Here is a 23,555-nt window from a genome sequence, read left to right on the forward strand (position 1 = left end):
CATTCTTTCTAAGAATTATTATTATTATTATTATTTATACTACTTGGCTAAAAGGTAATTTTCTTTTTTAAAGGTTAAAGCTGATAGAAAGCAACTGTATTTTTAGAATGGCATATACAGATCTATGTTTAATTGCATAAGATTTTGTCACTGCTGATCTTATATGTATATGTTAAGAATTTTAAAAAGAAAAAGTGCCAATATGATAACAAGTTTGTTATACAAAAATTTAAAAATGAAAGAGAGAGAGAGAATTAGTCCAGTTTTGTGGGTGTACCTGATCAAGTATTTATCTATGGAAAAATAGAGACACCAATGATTGGTACTTACTCACTTTTCAAAGTAAAAGATTGGGGTTCAAGTTGTATGGTCTGCTGTATCGTTCGATACGCGACATTTTTTTAAAGTCCGATACGCGATTCGTACCGGCCAGTTTATACTGACTTTGTCCGAGTCTATTATATTATAACTGCGACGAATACCACGACCACGACCAATACTGCGAATCATGAACTTATTACAGTGATAAAGTGAATGCGTGAATATTTTACATGTCAAGATAAAATAATAATAATAATAAGGGTAAAGTGCACAAAATCTCCCTGAACTATCAGGCAATTGCACAAACCCCCTTGATTTAACAAGTGTCCCCCTGAACTATTAAAAAGTTGCAGTTGAGGACAATGATGAGATCTCTGGTACCGGAAATAGAAAATTACGAATATACCCTCGGGTGAAACGACACTGTTTTAGTACTTAACAAATTTGTGTTGCTGATGTGTCAGGCAAAATCTCAAGAACCAATTAGAATTGTACAACACATTATCTTATCAACCCTCCCCCCCCTCCCCTCATTTTTGTACAACCAAACACGACCAGTGCAACGACCACCTATTTTGCGCTCTTCCGGGAACAATCACAGCACACCAGTAGGCAACAGCGGAGCGACGATGAGGAGTTTCGCCGGAATCCTATCGGCTTCCCAATTTCCTAAACCTAAACTTCCTCAGAACACCAATTTGAAACCCAATCTACCAGTTCAACCCTAACCCCAAATAAAAATCCATCGCCATTTAAAGTAGGAAGGTGAAGACAATCCATTGCCATCGCCATCACCATCGCCGGTCGCCACTCGTTCTTCGGAGCTATGAATAGGTTAACCCATTTAAAACCCATTTTCCTCTTTCTATCTTCAATAGAATAAGATAATGCATAGTTGTTAAAGGTGCCGAAGGCGCGCGCCTGAGGCGCCAGGCGCCTCCAGGCGCCACCTTGGCGCCTTGAAAGGCTTAGGGCGAGGGCCTTGTAATAGGCGTGCGCTTTTGGGGCTTAGGCGCAGGGCTACAGGCGCGCCTGTTTGAAAAGTTTTTTTTTTTGATTTTTTTTTGATTATTTTGATTGCAAGTCTTGTGAATTGTAACAGAGCCACGTGATATATTCAGAATCTCAGATATGTCACAGTTACTTTAAGCTTTTATCAGTTGTCAAAAAAAAAAAAAAAAAAGCCGGAAGCAAAAAGCAGAAGGAAAAGGGAAGAAGAGAGTAAGAGACAGAGAAGAGAGAGAGAAGTACAAGCCGGAAGCTCGTCGGATGATCGGATCTGCTGTCTGCGAAGCCCGGATCTGCAAAGCGCCTGTAAGTTCTTCTCCTTGCTTCTTCTTCTCTCCTTCTTACTTCTTCTTCTCCTCTGTTTTTTTTTTTTTCTTTTTTCTTTTTTTTTTTTCTTCTTCTTCTTTTCTTCAGTTCTCTTCTCTCGTCTCTTCTCTCGGCTCTCCTAGACTCTAGAAGTCTAGAGTCTTGCTTTTTTATTTTTTTATTTTATTTTATTTCTTTTCTTTGAGCCGAGTCTCGGCTCTTTTTTCTTTTTTTTCTTTTTTTTTTTTTTTCTTCTCGGCTCTTTTTATTTTTATTTTTCCTTTCCTTTTTTTTTTTTATTTTTTTTATTTTTTTTATTTTTTTATTTTTGCCCTCTATTCTTCTTCTCTCGGCTCTCACCCTCTCTCTAATTTTTTTTTCTTATTTTTTTTTTTAATTTTTTTTTTCTTTCTATTCTTCTTCTCGGCTCTCTCTGACCTTTTTTAAAATTTTTTTTTTTCTTTCTATTCTTCTTCTCGGCTCTCTCTGCTTCTAGCCTTCTGCTCTTCAACCTCTTCTTTTATTTTTGTTTTTTATTTTTTTATAATCTGAGTTGCTGGAATAAATTGTAGTTTACAACTTTACAATTTTGTGCTGGAATAAATTGTAGTTTACAACTTTACAATTCTCTGCTGCTAGAATAAATTGTAGTTCACAACTTTACAATTCTGAGCTGGAATAAATTGTAGTTTACAACTTTACAATTCTGTGCTGCTGGAATAAATTGTAGTATACATATCAGTTGGTATATGCCTATATGGTATCATGCAGTCCATATATGCATATATATTACATCTCATATAGTTGATAAATCTCATATAGAATTTATCATGCAGTGTCCATATATGCCTTTGATTCTTTGAAGCTCTGTAATTTTTTTTTTTTTGTCAGAGTTGTTGTAGACACTGATTACATGATGCTAATCATGTTATTATTTTGTTATCTTGAATTTGATTGTAGTTTGTACTTTAAAAGATGCCTAGTGATGGTTCAAGAAAGGATCCGGCATGGAATTACTCACATTTGGAGAATCCGAAAGATACAAATGCCGTCACTTGTAACTTTTGTGCAAAAGTTACAAAAGGAGGTATTTATCGGGCTAAGCAACACATAGCTGGAGGGTATAGAAATGTGAGTGCATGCACAAGATGCCCATCTAGTGTTAGAGAAGAAATCAAAGAGTACATGAGTAAGAAAAAGGAAGAAAAAGAGCAAATGAATTTATTACCTAGTGATGAAATTAATTTTCTTGATGGAGAGGATGAGGATGATGTTATGGAAGCTAACAATCGGGGAAAAAGGGTAGCTAGTGCGGGTAGTGGCAGTGCTAGTGTCAATTCCTCAAAGATGCAAAAGCAAAAAGGACCGATTGATTTATATTTCATTCCCAGACCAGAAATTGTGGTACAAAAAAGAAAGGAGGGGGGAAAACAGACAACCATTAATGATGCATGCAAGAAAGAGTTGAGAGGAAGAGTGTGTGCTGCTTTTGCAAGGTGGATGTATGATGCAGGAATTGCATTCAATGCTGTTAAGTATGATAGCTTTGCCGAGGTTGTTGAAGCTATTGGACAATATGGTCCCGGCATGAAACCACCTAGTTATCACGAGGTGAGAGTTCCTTTGCTTAGGAAGGAATTGGATAATACCAATGCTTTGATGAATGACCACAGAGAGGAGTGGTCAAAATTTGGATGCTCATTAATGGCAGATGGGTGGATAGACAAGAGAGGGAGAACATTGCTTAATTTCCTAGTAAATAGTCCAAGGGGAACCATGTTTATTGAATCGATAGATACTTCTTCTTTTTCAAAGGATGGTGCAAAGATGTTTGACTTACTTAATAAATTTGTGAACCGCATTGGAGTAGCAAATGTCGTTCAAGTCGTCACAGATAGTGAATCAAGCAATAAGTCTGCCGGTAAGAATGTTCAATGTTTATAACTTCAAGAGTATGTAAATTCTTTACATATATAATTTAAATCTTTTTTGATTAATATATAATTTATATCATTTTTTCTTTTTTCCGTTTGGTTTCAAATAGGGAGGATGTTAGAGAAAGAACACCCACATTTGTATTGGACACCATGTGCTGCTCATTGCTTAGACTTGATGTTAGAAGACATTGGGAAAATACCGTCCATCTCCAGAACAATGCAGAGGGCGGTGGAGTTGAATAGTTATATCTATATGCGTCCAAAGTTGTTGAACATTATGAGGAACTTTACTTCTAAAAAGGAGTTGCTTAGGCCCGCTAAGACTCGATTTGCTACATGTTTCATCACATTATCAAGTATTCACAAGCAAAAGAATAACTTGAGAAAGATGTTTACTTCAGAAGAATGGAATCGTAGTAAATGGGCGAAAGAGGAAGCTGGTAAAAGAGTTGCTTCTTATGTTTTGATGCCTTCCTTTTGGAACAACATTGTCTTTAGCCTTAAGGTTTCCGGTCCTCTTATTCCGGTTTTGAGATTAGTTGATGGCGAGAAAAAGCCTCCCATGGGATACATTTATGCGGCTATGGATAGGGCTAAAGAAGCCATTGCAAAATCATTTGGGGAAGTAGAAGACAAATACAAGGATATCTTTGAAATAATTGATAAGAGGTGGAATGTTCAACTTCATCGCCCTTTGCATGCAGCAGGTTATTATTTGAACCCAGAATACTTTTATTCAAATCCGAAAATTGAAGAAGATGAAGAGATTGCAAAGGGTTTGTATGCATGCATTGCAAGGTTAATCCCAGATATCAAAGACCAAGACAAAATTACTGAGGAGCTGTCCTTATATTCTAAAGCTGAGGGCCTCTTTGGTAATCCCTTTGCTATTAGACAGAGAAATACACGAGGACCAGGTAAAGTGGTAAAGTATATTAAGTTAGTATAGCTAAGTGTTAAAATTATTTTGACAATAGAGTCGATAGAAAGATGAAGCTAAAGTTGCTAAACATCATTATTAATTTTTTTTAATAGCTAATTGGTGGGAAGCTTATGGCAAGTCAACAAAACTTCTCCAAAAGTTTGCTATAAAGGTTTTAAGCCTTACTTGCAGTTCTTCTGGTTGTGAACGAAATTGGAGCGTGTTTGAGCATGTAAGTATATACTATCTACTAACTAGGTTTGTAATTTAATTGTTGAAAGTTAAAATTTTAATTTTTTATACTTATTAGTTAAGGTTGAATTTATTGCAGCTTCATAACAAGAAAAGAAATAGGCTCGCTCAAACAACTTTGAATGATTTAGTGTTCATCAAATATAATAGAGCATTGAAGCGTCGATATAATATGCGTGACACTCTTGATCCCATTTTACTCGATGACATTGATGAGAGCAACGAGTGGTTAACGGGGAGGATGGATGATTCTGATGTAGAACATGATCTAGTCTATGAAGATGATTCCTTGACATGGGGTGATGTTGCTAATTTTGCTGGTATTGGAGAGGCTAGCAGGCCGCAACGGTCTACTAGATCAAAATCTAGTTCTAGTTCACGGTTACCAACAAAGGGAGCAGGAAGTTCTTCAGTTCGACTTGTGGATGAGGATGAGGATGAGGATGATTCAGATGAGATAGAAGAGGATCCTGAGAATTATGAATCATTTAGTGACGATCAAAATGATGTTATGCTTATTGATGACGAGGATGATATTTAGATTCATTGGTGTTGTCTTCTTAGGAAGAAATGATGTTTATGTTTGTTTTAGTTTTATTTTATACTTCTCCTTAGTTGACTTTCGCATCTTTATGTTAATATGTTTGATTATTCACTGTTTTGAACTCAAGTACTTGATTTAATTAGTTTTGGCATCTTTATGTTGAATATTTAACTTAAATAATTCATTTAGTTGACTTTTATATCTTTGTATATATTATTGCATCTTTAATACTTATTGGGTGAGTTTTGTTTTTTTTTTTTTCCAACGTGCGCCTTGCTTCAGTCGGGCGCGCGCCTCGCCTTGCGCCTTGCGCCTCAGGCTCCAGGAGGCATTTGCGCTTTTGTGTGCCTTGAGCCTTTAACAACTATGAGATAATGGGATGCTCTGCAATTTGAAACCCTCAATGGTTGAATCATCTATCATTATAAATGGGATTGTATTTTGATATTAAAAAAGATCCAAATATTTAGTGAAATAAAAAGAATAAGAAGAACAAAAATCCAATTCCTCTCTGGGTAAATTTGCATCCTCGTCTTTGTATATATATATATATACACACGCATCACTCTTGTACAATATATACATCACTCTTGTATTGAACTATGTATATGCATAAGTTCTCACCAGCCAAGCCTTCAACATCCATCAATTGCATAAGCCATCAAGCCCTCATTGCTATATAGTATATTGTATATATTAGATATATATGTATTACATATAAAATACATATTATTGCTCTGTTCTTCACCACCGTGTCAAACTAAGCCTCTCCACCAAAAATTGGGTTCACTTTTCAGTGAAAGTTGTGACGGAACGAAGGTGGTTGTCAAGATGGAATGATTAAAGAGATGGCTTTGGGGTATCAATTTCAGGGAAAGAAGAGTCAAATCGTCGGTGCTAGGTAAACCCCCTCCCACCCCAACATCATCTTCTTCCCCGGCATTGTCGCCTCTTCTTTCGTATTCACTCATCTTCCCTTCTACTCTCATCTTCCAATCCAATTCCGAACTAACAGACTCACCAAACCCAATTGCAAAATTCCCATCTTCGTTGACTCCTCAACAGGCCGTTTCGACAGTAACAAACTCACCAAGCCCAATTGTAAAATTCTCAACTAATGGCCAAACCCATATTATAAATAAAACTTCCCGCTGCAACAGACGTCACGTCGGTGGGTCTTGTCGTCGTCGAAACACCATCACAATATTCTCACAGTTATCGCCATCGCCATCAACTTCGTACTTGACTGCTACTTGGTGATATTCCAACCATAGCTGAAGCAACGGTGTCTTGGTCGAGATTTAAGGTGAGAGCACGACACCGGAGATAGAGATGCGCGCTGCAGGCAAGTTCGCAGCGGTGGCGGTAGCGGCAACAGCAGGTTCACAGTGGTGACGAGGTCGCGACGGCGATATTGGGAGAGAAAATGTGGCTGAGGGGCGGTGGTGAAATTCAGATAGAGTTTGGTTTTAATTTAGGAATTTTTTTTATTTTTCAATTTTAATTTTATACATTTAATAGTATAAGGGTAGCTTTGTCATTTTAAAGATATATTTCTGGCATGTGTGCATCACGCGCCCAATTGGCCAGAGAAATCAAACGGAACTTCATCATTGGGTACTTTTTGCAAAAAATTGATAGTTCAGGAGGTTTATTGTAGAAAAAATAGTTCAGGGGGGTTTTTAGGGTGAGAGAGTAAAGTTCAGGAGGAGTTTTTTGCATTTTACCCTAATAATAAATAAAATTAACTTATTTTTACTTGTTCTTAATCTTACTTAAAAGCAACCAATATTTTAATATGGTCTGTGGTGCAAAAAAAAAAAAAAAAAAAAAAAAATCAAATCTTAAAGAAAATCTTTTTAGAACTGAGTACTTGCATGGAGTATTGAAAAGAAAAGTTGATCATTTTGGTACTCACTCTCAAAATAGTTGTCCACGTTGATAGTCACAAATATCAACATAAACATGTATTTTGAGTGAGAGAGAGGGAGAACTATTTTGTAAAAAGTGATTATTGTTAAGTTAAGTATGCATTTTGTACTACTCAAACAGGGACAGAGTCAGGATTTAGGTTCAGGCGGTACAAAATAATAATTCATAAATTATATGGCTTATATGTATAAAAATAAATTCATTTCCAAGGCTGTTTTTGAGGGAAAAAAAATTCAAATGGGGCACAAAGTAATTGTTTTAAATATTATACCTACGCATGTAATAAATTTAATGGGCCAACTTGATGAGAAATTCAAGTTATTCAGTGAAGGTTTAGGATTACGACAAAAAAAAAAAAAAAAAAAAGGAGAAATTGCATGTAAATTAAAAAATTATTCCTTATTCCAGTAACGATATAAGAAAAAATAATTTATTTTGCATTGTTTTTCTTTTTCCTCATTGCCACGCGCCAAGAAAATAGATTATGAATGAGTACAAACACAAATTGACACGTGACCAATAGGCACTTATTTATTGTATATAAAAGTTCCTTGCATCATATTCTTTGCTGACATTGATAGTGATAGGTCATTCTCTCCCTTTGGAAATATCTTTGCACAAGAAGAAAATCTTTCCCATTAACTACTTTTAGTAATAAGGGCCCTTTCTCATTAACTACTTTTGGTAATAAGGGCCCGTTTGGCATTTTTATTTTGGACGTTTTATTTTTGAATAAAACAAAAACAGTATTTTTGTTGTAGGAATATTTTAAAACAAAATCGAAAACAAGTCGAGAAGTGATATTTTAGGTATTTTGTTTTTGACTCGTGCTGCGCTATTGTTATAATTTTGAAAATAAATAATTGTCCAAAAAAAAAAAAAATCAATTTTTTGGTATTTTAATTTTGAATCACTATTTATGAAGTGTTTTAATATTATATAAAATAAAATAAGACCACACTAAACATACTTTTGTTGTCAAAATTGACACGATAGCAGTTCAAAAACAAAACGCATGTTAAACGAAATATGAGTGACACTCAAATAAATATGATGATTTTATTAAATTTTTTATTTGTGTGTCGATTAGTGATTAGTCAGCACTATAAATCAATAATTTTTTAAAAATTAATCACTAATAAATTTGTAGGCAAAGACATATGTTAAAAAAAAAAAAAATTATCCACTTTGAATTTTCTAATTTTGATCTTTTGTCATGAATGTCAATCAACCCACTCAACCAATGGGTTTGAGCCCAGGAATCATTTTCTCTATCAAAGAGGTGGGCCTGTAGGTCCTTTCACTGTCAATTGTCAGAATCTGTGAGTGTATGGATGAAGAATCTAAAAGATATTTCCATTCAAAGTCTCCTCCAAACCACTGCAAAATGAAAATTAATGTGCGTGAACTTGAGGTCAATCTCTTTGTCTTATTTATATACTCCAAACAATATATATTATGATTTCTGATAAAAAAAAATTTCCATACTGAATAGAGAGGTTTAAAATTTTTTTAAATATATATTTCAAATTTTTAGTTTATTTTACTTAACAAAGCAAACCCTAACACCTTCATATAAAGAGTTGCAATATAAAATAAAAATTCAGTCAAAACGTGTAAAAAAAAAAAAAAAAAAAATTCACACATGGCCCTGTTTTCGTTGATGGATGATATGTGACACAACCCAAGCCAAAAGACAATTCTGCCACAACTCAAAGGGTATCCCTATTTTGAAATTAATTGTGGAAAGAGAGAGTAAAAAAAAGACTAGTGTTCGAAAGAAAAATTATTGTTTAGCATGAAAAGATTTCAAGACATGCAGAAAACTTACCATTTTATGGTTTGAATGGCCGAAAAATTACCATTAAAAAAATGGATTATTGTATTAAACTTTCTTAAGAAATAAAAAAATTACTGTGTTTTTTGTAGTAAAATTTCATAAGAAAGTTTTTTTTTTTTCTCTGTTAACCAAACTTCTAAAGCATTCAAAAATTTTCATTTTCCTTTCTTTTCTGGCAATTTCCATTAAATAAAGTTCTTGTTTCACACTAAGGAATGTGGTTAATAAAACAAAATGTGCCCAAGGTTGTACAGTATTGAGTTGATCAAAACAATTCTATAAATTTACTCCATCTGTACATACATTTTCTTCATAAATTGCCCGCACTAGTGAACAAATTTAAAAAGCATCAAAGTTGAGTTTCCAACCACTTTTTGACTATCTACCATCGAAAAGTGTTTTCTATGTCATCGAACACAGCTAAAATCAAGTTTGTACACCTAAAAAACACTATTAATTAGCCAAACCACAACAAAAACACACACAAATGAGAGAATCAATTCAAAATTCACTTTGCAAAAATGAAAATATATTCTTGAACCTCTAGGGCTTAACAGGCACATGTATTGAAAGAGAACCATACATTCTTCAAGGACCAATACTTTTTTTTATTCTAGCGTTTGAAAGCATGGCTTCTAAGATTGAGAACTACAAGTGTGCAGTGTTTTTGGTGTCCTCCATAACTCTGAATATATTCTTGTTGTTTAATCTGTTTTTTGTTTCCAAGTGGAAGCTGAGTTGGAGCAGAAGAGCTGCAGCAGAAGCTGAAGCTGTGGCATCACTCTCATGCTCAGGCCATGGAAGAGCCTATTTGGATGGCTTGGTTCTCTATGGGAAACCAGTTTGTGAGTGCAATACATGCTTTGGAGGCTCTGATTGCTCACAATTCTCACCTGGATGCCCTGCAGATGTAGGTAGGTATGTGCTCCCTCTCTCTCTCTCTCTCTCTCTCTCTCTCTCTCTCTGTGACTGTGTGTGTGTGTGTGTGAATCTATGCACCCTTTTTAGGAAAACGTCATATTGAGCATCAAGATTAAGTGTTCAGAAATTGAGTTGACTAAAAAGTTTTAGGAGGCATGTGAAGAAACATGTTATGTTTGTAGCACTATAATAGATGTTTACTTGTGTTAGGACTTGTGTATTTATAAACTCTGGTATTTGAAGAACTTTATGACCAAATTGGTTTTATGTTCATTATTGACAGTCCCATCCCTAAAATTTTCCATTCTTATAGTTTTCATCATGATTAGAACTTGTATGTGTAAATTAGTATTTGGAGAACATTCTGCCCAAGTTAGTTTTATGTTCATTATTGGGAGTTCCATCCTAAAATTTTCAATTCTTAAAGTTTGCATCATGATTTCTCTCTCTCTCACACACACACACACACACACACACGCACACCCACACCAAGATTAAGTGTTCAGAAATTGAATTGACTAGAAACTTTAAGGGGCATGTGAAGAAACATGTTATGTTTGCAGCATTTGTGTTAGTACTTGTATATTTGATGAATATAGTATTTGAAGAACTATATGACCAAATTAGTTTTATGTTGATTATTGGGAGTTCCATCCTAAAATTTTCAATTCTTATAGTTTGAGTCATGTATTGTTTGTTGCAGTGGGGATCCACTGTTTTTGGAGCCCTTTTGGATGCAAAATGCAGCTAGTAGCGCGGTTGTTGTGGCAGGGTGGCATAGAATGAGCTATGCATTCACTGACCACACTTACATCTCAAAAGAGCTCGAGAAGCATATCCGGAGATTACATTCCGTCGTTCAGAATGCAGTTACAGCCGGGAGATTCATTGTTTTTGGTACCGGCTCAACCCAACTGCTTAATGCAGCAGTCCATGCCCTTTCCACTATCAACTCATCCTCACCTACAGGAGTTGTAGCTTCGGTCCCTTTTTATCCGGTTGTTCTAGTACCTAATTTGAGTTTTCATTCAATTTGTAAATTACATTAGAGGAATGTGAATTTGAACATAAAATTTCACAGGCCTATAAAGAGCAGACAGCATTCTTCCGGTCAGTGGATTATGAATTTCTTGGAGATGCATCTTTGTGGAAGAACACTTCAGATGTCCGCATGAATGTCATTGAGTTTGTAACTTCACCAAACAATCCTGATGGTCAGTTGAAAAAGCCGGTTCTTCAAGGCCCAAACGCCAAAGCAATTCACGATCACGCGTATTATTGGCCACATTTCACTGCAATACCAGCCCCATCAGATGAAGATCTCATGATGTTCACACTTTCTAAGCTCACTGGTCATGCAGGAGCAAGATTTGGGTAACAACCAAGCCATTCAATTGACAAGACACACACACACAAACACACATTCATAAATATACACATATTACATATATATATATTTTCACATTGGTATTCCTATTCTAGGTGGGCATTGGTAAAGGATGAGGCTTTGTACCAGAGTATGTTAGAGTATACTAGTGAAAATTCATTTGGAGTTTCGCGGGACACTCAGTTGAGAGCTTTGAAGCTGCTAAAAGCAGTTCTTGAAGGGAAAGGAAGGGAGATATTTGATTTTGGATACGAAACAATGAGGAACCGATGGGAGAATTTGAGCAAGGCCTTGTCGGTGTCAAGGCACTTCTCTATCCAGGAAATTTTGCCTCAATACTGCACCTTCTACCAAAAAGTCAGAGGACCTTCTCCAGGTGATTCTCATTTTAAGTTTCACTCACTTGACTCAACTAAATCTCAAATGCTGATAAATTGGCAATAAAAGTTGTTGCGATGCAAATGCAGGACAAAAACAGAGTAATTGGCATTGGGGTTAATAGCAACTGCATAATTTAGGTTATGAGTTAAAAATGAAATTCGTACTAAAATGATTCAATACCATTTATTACTAACATATTGAAGGTTCAAAATGAAATTGATACACTGAAAAATGAAGTTTTGTTATCTGTAACTTCATTTTTGTAGTCAAGAGAACAAAGGAATGAGTTTGTAATCTTGCTACTATTTGGAGTTGGGGTGGCTTTGAAATTTGCATTCCTTTTTCTTTTCTGGTTCTTTCTTTCTTTTGAAACCAAATAAGATTTAGTTGATATATGTATGTGTGTGTGTGTGTGTGTATATATGTGTGTGTCTGTGTTAGAGAAATTGAATACTTACTACTTGAAAGAAGCATGCTATATATAATAAGCAAGCTAGTCCTTTATATGCCAAACTTCCAATTTGAACAGCTTTATAGTTTATAGTGAAAGGCAGACAGGACTAAAACAGAGGATTGGCATTGGATTTCATAGTGACAAAATTCAAAATTAAATTAGTATTAGAATGATCAAGTAACATTCAATTTCAGTAACATATTAAAACTCAAAAAAATAAAAAATAAAAAATAAAATAAAAAATCATAAATTGAAGTTTTATAATCTCTTACTTTTCATTCTCCATCCAAAAATGAAGGAGAGGAAGTAACTTGTAATCTCACTTACATTTGGAGTTGTTATTTCCTTTTTTCATTTGGAATCAAATTATTTTAGTTTATAAATAAAAATAACATAAAATGTTGAATATTTCTATCTAGTTATTTATTTATTTATATATATGCCAAAATTTCGATTTTAACAACTTTATACTCATTGCAGCTTATGCATGGTTGAAATGTGAGAGGCCAAAGGATGAAGATTGTGCTTCAGTCCTCGGAGCAGCCGGTATAATTGGCCGCAATGGTAAGCAATATGGTGCTGAGAGTCGGTATGTGCGCCTCAGCCTCATCAAGAGACAAGATGACTTCGACTTACTGTTGCAGCGGATCAAAGAACTAGTAATGCAGGAAGGAGGTACTAAAATTATGTGAAGATCGTATAATCAACATTGTGTTGATTATATTTGTTATAGACAGGAACGTGACAATATTAAAATTGTGTGAAGATCATGTAATATGATGATAATCAACATATGTTGATTATATGTTGATCATACAATTATGATTTAATTGATGTAATAAGTTGTTTGTTAACCTGGTTTATTGTAGCTACAAGGTCTCATCTCATCTAATTATCTACACTTGTATGTTGTTTCAGTTAGCAAAATGTTGTGACATCATACTGACATGTGCAGAAGAAAGCAAAACGTTTCCATAAAGGCATGTGGATGTTAATAAATTGAGATATTACACATGTTTAGATTGCTACTAAGTGCAATTATTGACTAATCATAAGAAAGTACTCTCAAGCAAGCATGTACAGAGCACACAATGGACGCACGAAAGGTTGATTATTTAACCTGTGGTGTATCAGAAGTTTGCTTTTTTATCGTAGGACGTTGAGGGTTCAAGTCTACACATGAGTAAATGACTGTATTTTTTGTCGATGTAAAACACATATATATATACACACACACACTCTCTGCGAGTTGAGTGTGTTTTACTTTAAAAGAGAAGGAAAAAAAGAAAAGAAAAAAGTGTAATATAATAAAAAATGTAATTCCATGATATTATATGAAATCACATGATTTCCATGAAATTTAAGATTCTTCTCTCCATATTTCATGTTATCCATCCTCAAAATTCAATTTAACTACTTTCAAATCTCCTCATCTAACAGGAGAAAAAAAAATAAAAATAAAAGTAAAAGGCAAAAAATAGAAGATGGTGTGGGTATGGAAATTATTTTGAGATACTCATATGGAGGACAGGAGGAACCTATTTTCAATCATTTTCTGTATTTTTCTTGTCATTACTTTATGTCTTTGGAGAATCATCTTTCTTTATTTTCCTTGTAAAGAAATATCTAGTTTTTCTTGTTTTATGTTACATTTTCTTCTATTATGTGTCATTAATGAGCCATTGAACTTCGACTTGTTAAACTCAAAAAAAAAAAAAAAAAAAAAAAAAAAAATCGACATTGACGTTATTAATATAGATAAAAGTGACCATTAATTCTAGGTGGGCTATCAACTAGACTTGTTCAACTCTAACAAAAAAAAAAGAAAAAAAGAAAAAAAAAAGAAAAAAGGGCATTGACTTTATCAATATAGATAAAAGTGACCATTAATTCAAGGTGGGCTCTCAACTAAACATTGTTTAATACTGAATCCATAGCCCTTTAATAGGTGGATTAAGGCCTTTACAACTATCCTGCTACAGCACTGATCGACCAAACAACCAGTCATCGATGTAACTGCTGACAAATTAACAGAACAAAGCAAACATCCACAAGCTAGAAAAAAAATAAATAATAAAATAAAAAAGGGTGCAATTCTGGCTGGCAAATCATCAAATGACACGTGTCAGTGGTAGCCAACATAAAATACATCTCCTGATACCCATTAGCCTATTGTCACGGGCCTAGAGATTTGGCGCAGCGGCACGGCCCGTGCGGCACCAAGGCGTTGCTTCAGCTCGCGCAAGCGCCCTGGTCAGCCACCACGACCTGCCCTCCCAAGGATACATGCTGACTGGTTTCGGCCTGCCATGGCCTCGTCAGGGGAACGGCTCCAGCTCCCGACCAGTTTGTGCAGGGATGGCCAACTCCCTTCTTCATAGTCAAGTCCACGACCAGCGACAAGCACCTCAAACTGAACCGAGTCGACCTGCCTGAACTCTGAAGAGGTACCATCCTGTGCTCCTGCACGCCCCTTCCCTGGAACCATTCCCAGTCAAACTCTGCTCTTTGCCAACCAGCATGCGTGTCTTCCATCCTCCAAGCGTCTTAGGAATCACTTCGTGACATTCTCCCCCACCCAAATCCTGCGACGTCCTCGTCGCAGTGCGGCGCTTCACTACTGCGTCCACTCCCTTCCAAAGTCTGCCTCCATGCGGTATGCTCGCCTTCCCACCATCGCTTCCTTGTGCAGCTCCCTGCACTGCACTCGCCCAATGATAGGCCTCAGACCAAGGGGACGTCCACTCCTCAAGGACGTGACTCTTCTCCGTCATGCCGCCTCCGCGACATCCCGAGCAAGCAATGGCCTTCTGCCGACTTGATGCTCGCCCTTCACCATGGTTTGCATCACCCAAGGACTAAGCACGAACTTTGGTGCGCGCGGCCCTCCGGCCCTTCAATGCGCAACTTCAACGGACGCTTCTTCCTGGGGAGATGGAGGCTCTCCCCCCCCAACTGCATTGATTCCTCCTCATCGACGCAACTTCAATGCACCGTCTTCATTCTCTGACCCCTCCCGGACCGACAAGGGGGCACCCCACCGTGCTTTGCCCCAAGTCCTGCTCTGATACCATTTGTCACGGGCCTAGAGATTTGGCGCAGCGGCACGGCCCGTGCGGCACCAAGGCGTTGCTTCAGCTCGCGCAAGCGCCCTGGTTAGCCACCACGACCTGCCCTCCCAAGGATACATGCTGACTGGTTTCGGCCTGCCATGGCCTCGTCAGGGGAACGGCTCCAGCTCCTGACCAGTTTGTGCAGGGATGGCCAACTCCCTTCTTCATAGTCAAGTCCACGACCAGCGACAAGCACCTCGAACTGAACCGAGTCGACCTGCCTGAACTCTGAAGAGGTACCATCCTGTGCTCCTGCACGCCCCTTCCCTGGAACCATTCCCAGTCAAACTCTGCTCTTTGCCAACCAGCATGCGTGTCTTCCATCCTCCAAGCGTCTTAGGAATCACTTCGTGACTATTTGTCACGGGCCTAGAGATTTGGCGCAGCGGCACGGCCCGTGTGGCACCAAGGCGTTGCTTCAGCTCGCGCAAGCGCCCTGGTCAGTCACCACGACCTGCCCTCCCAAGGATACATGCTGACTGGTTTCGGCCTGCCATGGCCTCGTCAGGGGAACGGCTCCAGCTCCCGACCAGTTTGTGCAGGGATGGCCAACTCCCTTCTTCATAGTCAAGTCCACGACCAGCGACAAGCACCTCGAACTGAACCGAGTCGACCTGCCTGAACTCTGAAGAGGTACCATCCTGTGATCCTGTACGCCCCTTCCCTGGAACCATTCCCAATCAAACTCTGCTCTTTGCCAACCAGCATGCGTGTCTTCCATCCTCCAAGCGTCTTAGGAATCACTCCGTGACATTCTCCCCCACCCAAATCCTGCGACGTCCTCGTCGCAGTGCGGCGCTTCACTACTGCGTCCACTCCCTTCCAAAGTCTGCTTCCATGCGGTATGCTCGCCTTCCCACCATCGCTTCCTTGTGCAGCTCCCTGCACTGCACTCGCCCAATGATAGGCCTCGGACCAAGGGGACGTCCACTCCTCAAGGACGTGACTCTTCTCCGTTATGCCGCCTCCGCGGCATCCCGAGCAAGCAATGGCTTCTGCCGACTTGATGCTCGCCCTTCACCATGGTTTGCATCACCCAAGGACTAAGCACGAACTTTGGTGCGCGCGGCCCTCCGGCCCTTCAAAGCGCAACTTCAACGGACGCCTCTTCCTGGGGAGATGGAGGCTCCCCCCCCAACTGCATTGATTCCTCCACACCGACGCAACTTCAATGCACTGTCTTCATTCTCTGACCCCTCCCGGACCGACAAGGGGGCACCCCACCGTGCTTTACCCCAAGTCCTGCTCTGATACCATTTGTCACGGGCCTAGAGATTTGGCGCAGCGGCACGGCTCGTGCGGCACCAAGGCGTTGCTTCAGCTCGCGCAAGCGCCCTGGTCAGCCACCACGACCTGCCCTCCCAAGGATACATGCTGACTGGTTTCGGCCTGCCATGGCCTCGTCAGGGGAACGGCTCCAGCTCCCGACCAGTTTGTGCAGGGATGGCCAACTCCCTTCTTCATAGTCAAGTCCACGACCAGCGACAAGCACCTCGAACTGAACCGAGTCGACCTGCCTGAACTCTGAAGAGGTACCATCCTGTGATCCTGCACGCCCCTTCCCTGGAACCATTCCCAGTCAAACTCTGCTCTTTGCCAACCAGCATGCGTGTCTTCCATCCTCCAAGCGTCTTAGGAATCACTCCGTGACACTATGCTCTGTTTTATGTATCTTCAAGTACTAAAAACAAAGGCTGTTTCTGGTTGGTAATAGAGAGAATCTAAAATGGATAAAACCCAAACCTCCAAAAATTCTGTGTTTCTAGTGTTTTCTGTGATTCTGAATGTGTTGTTCATCACAAATCTGTATGTGGGTGGCAAGTGGAAGCAGCAGCTGAGTTGGAGCCAAGGAGCTGCAGCAGAATCTGAGGCAGTGGCATCAGTGTCATGCTCAGGCCATGGAAGAGCCTACTTGGATGGTTTGGTTGTTGATGGAAAACCAGTTTGTGAGTGCAACACCTGCTATGGTGGTCCTGACTGCTCTGAATTCTCACATGGATGTCCTGCTGATGCAGACAGGTTTGCCCCCCCCTCTCTCTCTCTCTCTCTCACACACACACACACACAATCCCAGACTAGGGATTCCATTTAAGAAAAATTGCACTGCTGAAGTGAATCCCATTTGTGAAACTCTGGAATTGGCAATTTGCATAAAGTTTAGAGGGGTTTTTTTTTTTTTTTTTCATTGGTAGGTAAAGATTGTGAGAGTGGGTCCAATTTAGAGGTCACCAAGCATGATGGTGACAAAGGCATTACTAGATACTTTAAATTTAGTATATAAAGTTCCCAAATGCCATTGATTTTTATATAACTGTATAATCACTATGAGTTGTCTGTGCTATTGGGGAAAGTTTTATTTTTATTTTTATTTTTTTGTCAAAATTTCAAGCAAACACACACCTTCAATATTGTCTTAGTAGGGCTCCAACATTCAACCTCTCCTTTGGGATGAGAGATACCGATTGGTGTGCTATTGGGGAAAGTTGTTTTTATTATTGTTATGATAATATTTTATTTATTTTTTACTTGGCAAGAAACTCACACACTTATTTTACCGTTACAAAGATAACTAAACCTCGACCGTCTTCAAGAATATTTTATGAAAGTGCATTGTTGATGAATGCTCATCACATGAGATGTAGTTGGAGACCATCAATTTGCATCATATTGAATGAGTGCGTAAGTTTCACACTGAAAATTTATGAAGATGCCCCCACTAAAATTATTACAGTTTGCTCTCATTGGATTTTATTTGTTTTGCACTTTACACTTTAAAATTTTGAGAATTTAAAAAGATGACCCACTAAAATTACAAAAATAGACCCACTATATAAGTTCGCCCCCACTAAAATTACAGTTCGCCCCCATTGGATTTTATTTGTTTTGCACTTTATACTTCAAAATTTTGAGAATTTATGAAGATGACCCACTAAAATTACAAAAGACCCCACTATATAAGTTTGCCCCCACAAATTAAAATGCCGTCCCCTTACGAAATTTTTTGGGTCCGTCACTGTCCACACAACTGATAAATTTAATGTACAAGCTAAATCTTGATCGATAATAGATAATAGTTTTGAATATCTATCAAGTACCCACAAAAGTTCCTAGCCACACATTTATAATATTTCCAAATATGGAGCTGCCAAAGATATTTTCTTTCAGTTGGGCACCTTGTTTTTAGTATAATCTTACATCCCATTCTTGAGATCACTATCAGAGAAAAATCCAGGATATATACCATCGACTTTTCCTTGTAGGACCAGCACCAACTTGTGAAACCATAAGTAACTACTAGTCAGTTCAAAACACAAGATAGGAAAAAAAAAAAAAAAAAATTAGAGTTAACTGAAAGGTATTAGAACTTAATTTCCCAGAACAGTGTTATTTGTAGAGTTGGAAAAGAGTGGGTGAAGAAAAAAAACAAGTATGTTATCTCCAAAACTACTTTTCAAAACAACGAGATAGGAAAAAAATTGTGGTCTTTGGAAAGGAGTGGGTGAAGGAAAAGTTAAAGAATGTTATTTCAAGACTAATTTTTCAAGACAAAATTATTAGTATAGAGATCTTGAATATAAAGTTGTGAAGTTTGAAATTTGAGATCATGCTACTACTAAATCAGATTGTTTGACAAATTTAAAGCTTACATATATTTGAATTATTGAAGGAAAAAACAAAAAACTTACATATATTTCACCAATTAACATTTAACTGCACGTGATGTTTTGAATTAAAGATGAAGATGTCTTGAATTGTCAAAGTTTAATAGTCATTTTTTTTGTTTCTTTAAAAAAAAAATATTTCTTTCATGATTTGTAAGTTGTTTGTAGACTTGGAAAAGTAAAACTATGTTATCTCAGCAAAATCATTAGAATAAATCATAAATATCAAGATTTTCAACTTTGAACTTGAACATAATGTTCCTTCCAAAACACATTGTTTGACAAATTCGAATATTATATACATTTCACCATTTAACAGTTATATTTTGAATTAAATGTAAATATTCATTATTTCTTTCATAATTTTAAAAATTTATTTGCCAAATTTTCAATTCAAAACCTAATTTCAAATCAAAGGTAAACAACGAGCATTTGTTAATTAGCTTTATAAAATGGTACTCGAATAACAGTTACAAATCATCTATTCCTTCACCATAACTGTATTGAAATAATTGGCGACTATCCTAGATAGAAAAACAGTAATTTCAATGTTCGAGTAGTCTGCTAGTGTTGTAGTGTCCCTCTCACTCACTCAGTCTGCACACTCACACACACTTAGCCTCTTGCTTGGTAAGAAAATAACACTTCTATTACGAGTTAGAGATTACACAACTTGCTTCTCACTCTAGTACCTTGTTGGATGCAAATGACACCCTCACTTTATTTATAGGCATCATATCTACACTCTCAAACTCTCTATCAACAATTCTATAAAACCTACTAATCTTCTAAAAATATCTCCACTCTCTACACAGATCAAAAACCTTTCCAACATTCTAGAATCTTATAACTCTATGCCATACTCCAAAATCTCCACATCAATCTGGAAGACTTTAGAATTTCACACTACTCATGCCATATATGCAGAGTCCTTCTGAGCCCTCGCCTGCGTGCAAATAAGTGCGACGTGACACTTATAGCTAAAATCAATCTGAAGTATAAACACATAACTCTCCTCAATCCATACTCCATCATCAGATCATCAATAATGTCAATTTAATTATAAAAATTTGCTTCATTATTCCTACCAAGTGTTATTCATATATTGCTTATCACATGCAGTGGGGATCCATTATTCTTGGAGCCCTTCTGGATGCAACATGCAGCTAGTAGTGCAATCGTAGTAGCAGGGTGGCATCGAATGAGCTATATATTTGGTGACAAATCTTTCATCTCACAAGAGCTCGAGAAGCATATACGCAAAGTACACGCCATAACCAAAAATGCAGTTACTGCTGGAAAATACATTGTTTTTGGTGCTGGCTCAACCCAACTCCTTAATGCTGCAGTTCATGCCCTTTCCCCGGAAAATTCATCCTCACCTGCAAGAGTTGTTGCTTCAATCCCTTATTACCCGGTTAGTCCTAGTACCTAGTTTTTGGTTTTTGTTCAAATTTATATATGTATCTAGAGGTAGAAGTTTGATACTAAATTTTTGACAGGTGTATAAAATGCAAACAGACTTCTTCAGATCAGTCGATTTTGAGTTTATTGGAGATACATCATTGTGGAAGAACACCTCAGATAACGCCACAAATGTAATTGAATTCGTAACTTCACCAAACAATCCTGATGGTCAATTGAAGAAGGCAGTTCTTCAAGGCCCTTCTGTTAAGGCAATTCATGATCATGCTTATTACTGGCCACATTTTACACCAATCCCAGCTCCAGCAGATGAAGATCTGATGATTTTTACAATTTCTAAGCTTACCGGTCATGCTGGCAGTAGATTCGGGTAAGAAAAAATTCATCACATGCTTATGCCATATTTAACTATCAAAACATAGATTTTCTAGTATATTTTTCAAGAATTCAACTTGGTGCTATGTATAGTGATTGATGTTTTCAATGTGTTCAAATTTAAAAAAATAATAATAAATAAAATAAAATTTAAGTATATTTTTCAAGTCACCACATTGTTGTTCCTTCTCCAGGTGGGTATTGGTAAAGGATGAGGCTGTATACCAAAGAATGGTAACTTATATGACCTTTTCAGAAATGGGCGTCTCACGTGATACTCAGTTAAGAGCTCTGAAACTTCTGAAAGTAATTTCATCAAGAGATGGAAGGGAAATATTTGATTTTGCATATGAAACAATGAGGGACCGTTGGGAAAGGTTGATCCAGACCTTATCAAAGTCAAAACGTTTTTCCATCCAGGATCTTGCACCTCAATACTGCAACTTTTTCCAAAAAGTCAGAAAACTTTCTCCAGGTGGTCCTCATTTTTAATGCTCATTCATTTCTAAATATGAAATTTATGCTTCTTTTCATGATTTGATTATGGTATTAATAGTCAATCAAGTATGGTAGCTGAATGATAGTATTGAAAAGAAAATTTGCATTATAGTTGAAATTATAGATACATAAGAAGTATAAAGAACCATCATTTGTTGATTAGTATTGACAATTTTCACCATCATCGTCATCATTGTTGATTAATTATTCCCCTGAGGAATGCTTTGGATAATCGCGACTGTCCATAGATGCTGCCCCTATTCAGTAATGTGTCTAATTTGTTTTGAACCCCTTTGGGAATGATAAAATCCCTTTACTCAAATTCCATTTATAGTTCGGTGTTTTGGTCCCATTTCTTTCTCCAAACCATCAAATCAATTCTCTTGGAACCTCAAATTGCTTCAAAGTTCTTGGAATTTGTATGAATATCTTTTCTCCTCTTCGAACTTTAGATTTCAAATATTTCAAGATTAAAAATTATTCTTGCCCTCCCTCTCTGGCATATAACTAAACGTCCATTAGCAGTTTCTTCATGTCTCCATTCCTTGAATCAAAGGACTCCTTCCATCACATCTCTTCTGGTGCACCAGATTAATTTCTCAGTATTATATATATTTCTAAAAAAAACGTACTTTCACAAAACCTTAATGCGTAGGTCATATGTTGTTCCTTCAATTTTATCACTTGAAGAAGGCATGATTTGTCCTCTTAAATTCACCTTCTTACTCTTAATTCGTTAATTTTCCGTCCTCATACCAGATATTCAAATGGTTTTATTTGTACAACTGGTAACACCTAAATGGACAATATGGTCACTATTTCAAACAACAAAGTTATAGTTATTTCAGATTACTAGATTCTTTACCTTAAATAGTATTATGAGTCTACATCACAAAATTATAAGTTGGTAGGAAGTGTGGAGGTGCTAAAACTACTAGTTTAATTGACAAGAAGCTATTGTGGGGTCTCTAATTAGCACTGGCAATGTTAAGAAGAAACATTAAGTTTTGTTATTAATGATTAATTCAAGAAAAAAATAGCTATCTACGTCGATGCTAAATGACTAAAATGCTTAATTTCTCCATTTTTAATAACTATCTGGAGTAGGAAAAAATTGTAAAATTTCAAACTTTTAATTCTTGTTATGTTTCTATTTCTAAAATTCGAACAGACTAGTAAGTTCCAAAATATAGTGACAAAGAAGCTATTAAAAAGTAAGATTCTATTCATAGGCCAAAATTTATATGCTAACATTATTCATTTTCATTGCAGCCTATGTATGGTTGAAATGTGAGCGTGAAGAAGACAAAGATTGCACTGCAGTTCTCCGAGCAGCTAACATAATTAGCCGCGAAGGTAGCATGTTTACAGCAGAAAATCGCTATGCACGTCTCAGCCTTCTCAAGAGCAATGACGACTTCGACTTATTGCTGCATTGGATAAACAAGTTAGTCTCTGAAGAAGATACTGGAATTGAAACTATGTGAAGATTATAATCAATCATCTGCTGATCATTACTAAGATGGGCATGAAGACATTCTTTATCCAATGTAATAATTGTAAACATCCTAAGAAGGGTTAATATATATTAACCTCTCAAGTAGTAAAGAACTGTCACTGGATTCATTACTTGTACCTATAAGGTCCCATGCTTAATTATCCTCAGCTGTAAACAGCTTAGGCAGCATACTGCTGGAAGTTTCTGCAAATTTGTGTAATATATATATATTAACATAGGTCATAAAATTGAGAAAAACCATACTGTGGTATATTTGAAGGAAGAGAATAGACCAAATAATCTCATTTTATTTATTGTGATCTCAGCAATTTATTGAGAGTTGCATTCTCTCCATTTGATTATATAATATAAAGACAAGAGTATGCACTTATTTCTGTCATGGCTGCTGCTGATAAATTTCTTGAATCAATACAATTTATTTATTTGATAGGAAAGGAAAATAAAAATAAAATAAAATAAAAAGCCCTTAACTAAACTATTGTACTTGGATTTTTAATTTATAGATAAAATTAATAAATAATTCAAGGTGGGCCATTTACTAAACTATGTTTAGGACCCCTTTAATAGGTGGATTAAGGCCTTGACAACCATCCTGCCGTAGCATTGTTGATGTCACTGGTGAGTGGCTGAGTGGTGACATCCCAAGGTGGAAACAATAATTATAAATTATTATATTAGTGGAATCACACCATAATAAACATGGAGCAATGATTGGATCCTGCCTTATCAGGACAAGTTTTGTCCTCCGTCTTGATGTG

General features: G+C 37.0%; 3 protein-coding genes across 5 annotated transcripts; all 3 read left to right on the forward strand.

Annotated features, from left to right (window-relative positions):
* Window positions 1–1,257: 1,257 nt before the first annotated feature.
* On the forward strand, window positions 1,258–5,454 carry LOC132274288 (uncharacterized). Of its 2 annotated transcripts, XM_059775536.1 has the most exons (5): window positions 1,258–1,635; window positions 2,596–3,556; window positions 3,680–4,489; window positions 4,608–4,726; window positions 4,826–5,454. In XM_059775536.1, the coding sequence occupies exons 2-5, from the start codon at window positions 2,611–2,613 to the stop codon at window positions 5,285–5,287; spliced, it is 2,337 nt and encodes a 778-aa protein (XP_059631519.1). In that variant the 5' UTR covers window positions 1,258–1,635; window positions 2,596–2,610; the 3' UTR covers window positions 5,288–5,454. The 2 variants fall into 2 exon arrangements, with proteins under 2 accessions (XP_059631519.1, XP_059631520.1); XM_059775537.1 differs by lacking the exon at window positions 1,258–1,635 and having other exon boundaries at window positions 1,969–3,556.
* A 4,009-nt stretch (window positions 5,455–9,463) lies between these two features.
* LOC132274289 (tryptophan aminotransferase-related protein 4-like) lies at window positions 9,464–13,071 on the forward strand. 2 transcript variants are annotated; one of them, XM_059775538.1, is made up of 5 exons: window positions 9,464–9,980; window positions 10,687–10,981; window positions 11,065–11,357; window positions 11,466–11,746; window positions 12,686–13,071. In XM_059775538.1, the coding sequence occupies exons 1-5, from the start codon at window positions 9,691–9,693 to the stop codon at window positions 12,895–12,897; spliced, it is 1,371 nt and encodes a 456-aa protein (XP_059631521.1). In that variant the 5' UTR covers window positions 9,464–9,690; the 3' UTR covers window positions 12,898–13,071. The 2 variants fall into 2 exon arrangements, with proteins under 2 accessions (XP_059631521.1, XP_059631523.1); XM_059775540.1 differs by having other exon boundaries at window positions 9,832–9,976.
* A 3,962-nt stretch (window positions 13,072–17,033) lies between these two features.
* Window positions 17,034–23,187, forward strand: LOC132274290 (tryptophan aminotransferase-related protein 4-like). Its single transcript, XM_059775541.1, has 5 exons — window positions 17,034–17,337; window positions 20,103–20,397; window positions 20,483–20,775; window positions 20,975–21,255; window positions 22,551–23,187. Exons 1-5 carry the CDS (start codon window positions 17,045–17,047, stop codon window positions 22,763–22,765), a joined length of 1,377 nt encoding a protein of 458 aa, XP_059631524.1. The 5' UTR covers window positions 17,034–17,044; the 3' UTR covers window positions 22,766–23,187.
* The last annotated feature ends 368 nt before the right edge of the window (window positions 23,188–23,555 follow it).

This window comes from Cornus florida, unplaced genomic scaffold, assembly GCF_030987335.1.
Source record: "Cornus florida cultivar Cherokee Brave unplaced genomic scaffold, ASM3098733v1 CherokeeBrave_3.0.0_Hap2_Chr09, whole genome shotgun sequence".
Classification (NCBI taxonomy): domain Eukaryota; kingdom Viridiplantae; phylum Streptophyta; class Magnoliopsida; order Cornales; family Cornaceae; genus Cornus; species Cornus florida.

Bases quoted from the DNA above. Each gene is read 5' to 3' on its own strand.
- LOC132274288 (XM_059775536.1), top strand. From the start codon at position 2,611: ATGCCTAGTGATGGTTCAAGAAAGGATCCGGCATGGAATTACTCACAT. The intron at 3,557-3,679 runs GTAAGAATGTTC...GGTTTCAAATAG, and splicing joins ATCAAGCAATAAGTCTGCCG to GGAGGATGTTAGAGAAAGAA. The intron at 4,490-4,607 runs GTAAAGTGGTAA...TTTTTTTAATAG, and splicing joins GAGAAATACACGAGGACCAG to CTAATTGGTGGGAAGCTTAT.
- LOC132274289 (XM_059775538.1), top strand. From the start codon at position 9,691: ATGGCTTCTAAGATTGAGAACTACAAGTGTGCAGTGTTTTTGGTGTCC. The intron at 11,358-11,465 runs GTAACAACCAAG...TTCCTATTCTAG, and splicing joins CATGCAGGAGCAAGATTTGG to GTGGGCATTGGTAAAGGATG. The intron at 11,747-12,685 runs GTGATTCTCATT...TACTCATTGCAG, and splicing joins AGTCAGAGGACCTTCTCCAG to CTTATGCATGGTTGAAATGT.
- LOC132274290 (XM_059775541.1), top strand. From the start codon at position 17,045: ATGGATAAAACCCAAACCTCCAAAAATTCTGTGTTTCTAGTGTTTTCT. The intron at 17,338-20,102 runs GTTTGCCCCCCC...TATCACATGCAG, and splicing joins TGTCCTGCTGATGCAGACAG to TGGGGATCCATTATTCTTGG. The intron at 20,776-20,974 runs GTAAGAAAAAAT...TTCCTTCTCCAG, and splicing joins CATGCTGGCAGTAGATTCGG to GTGGGTATTGGTAAAGGATG.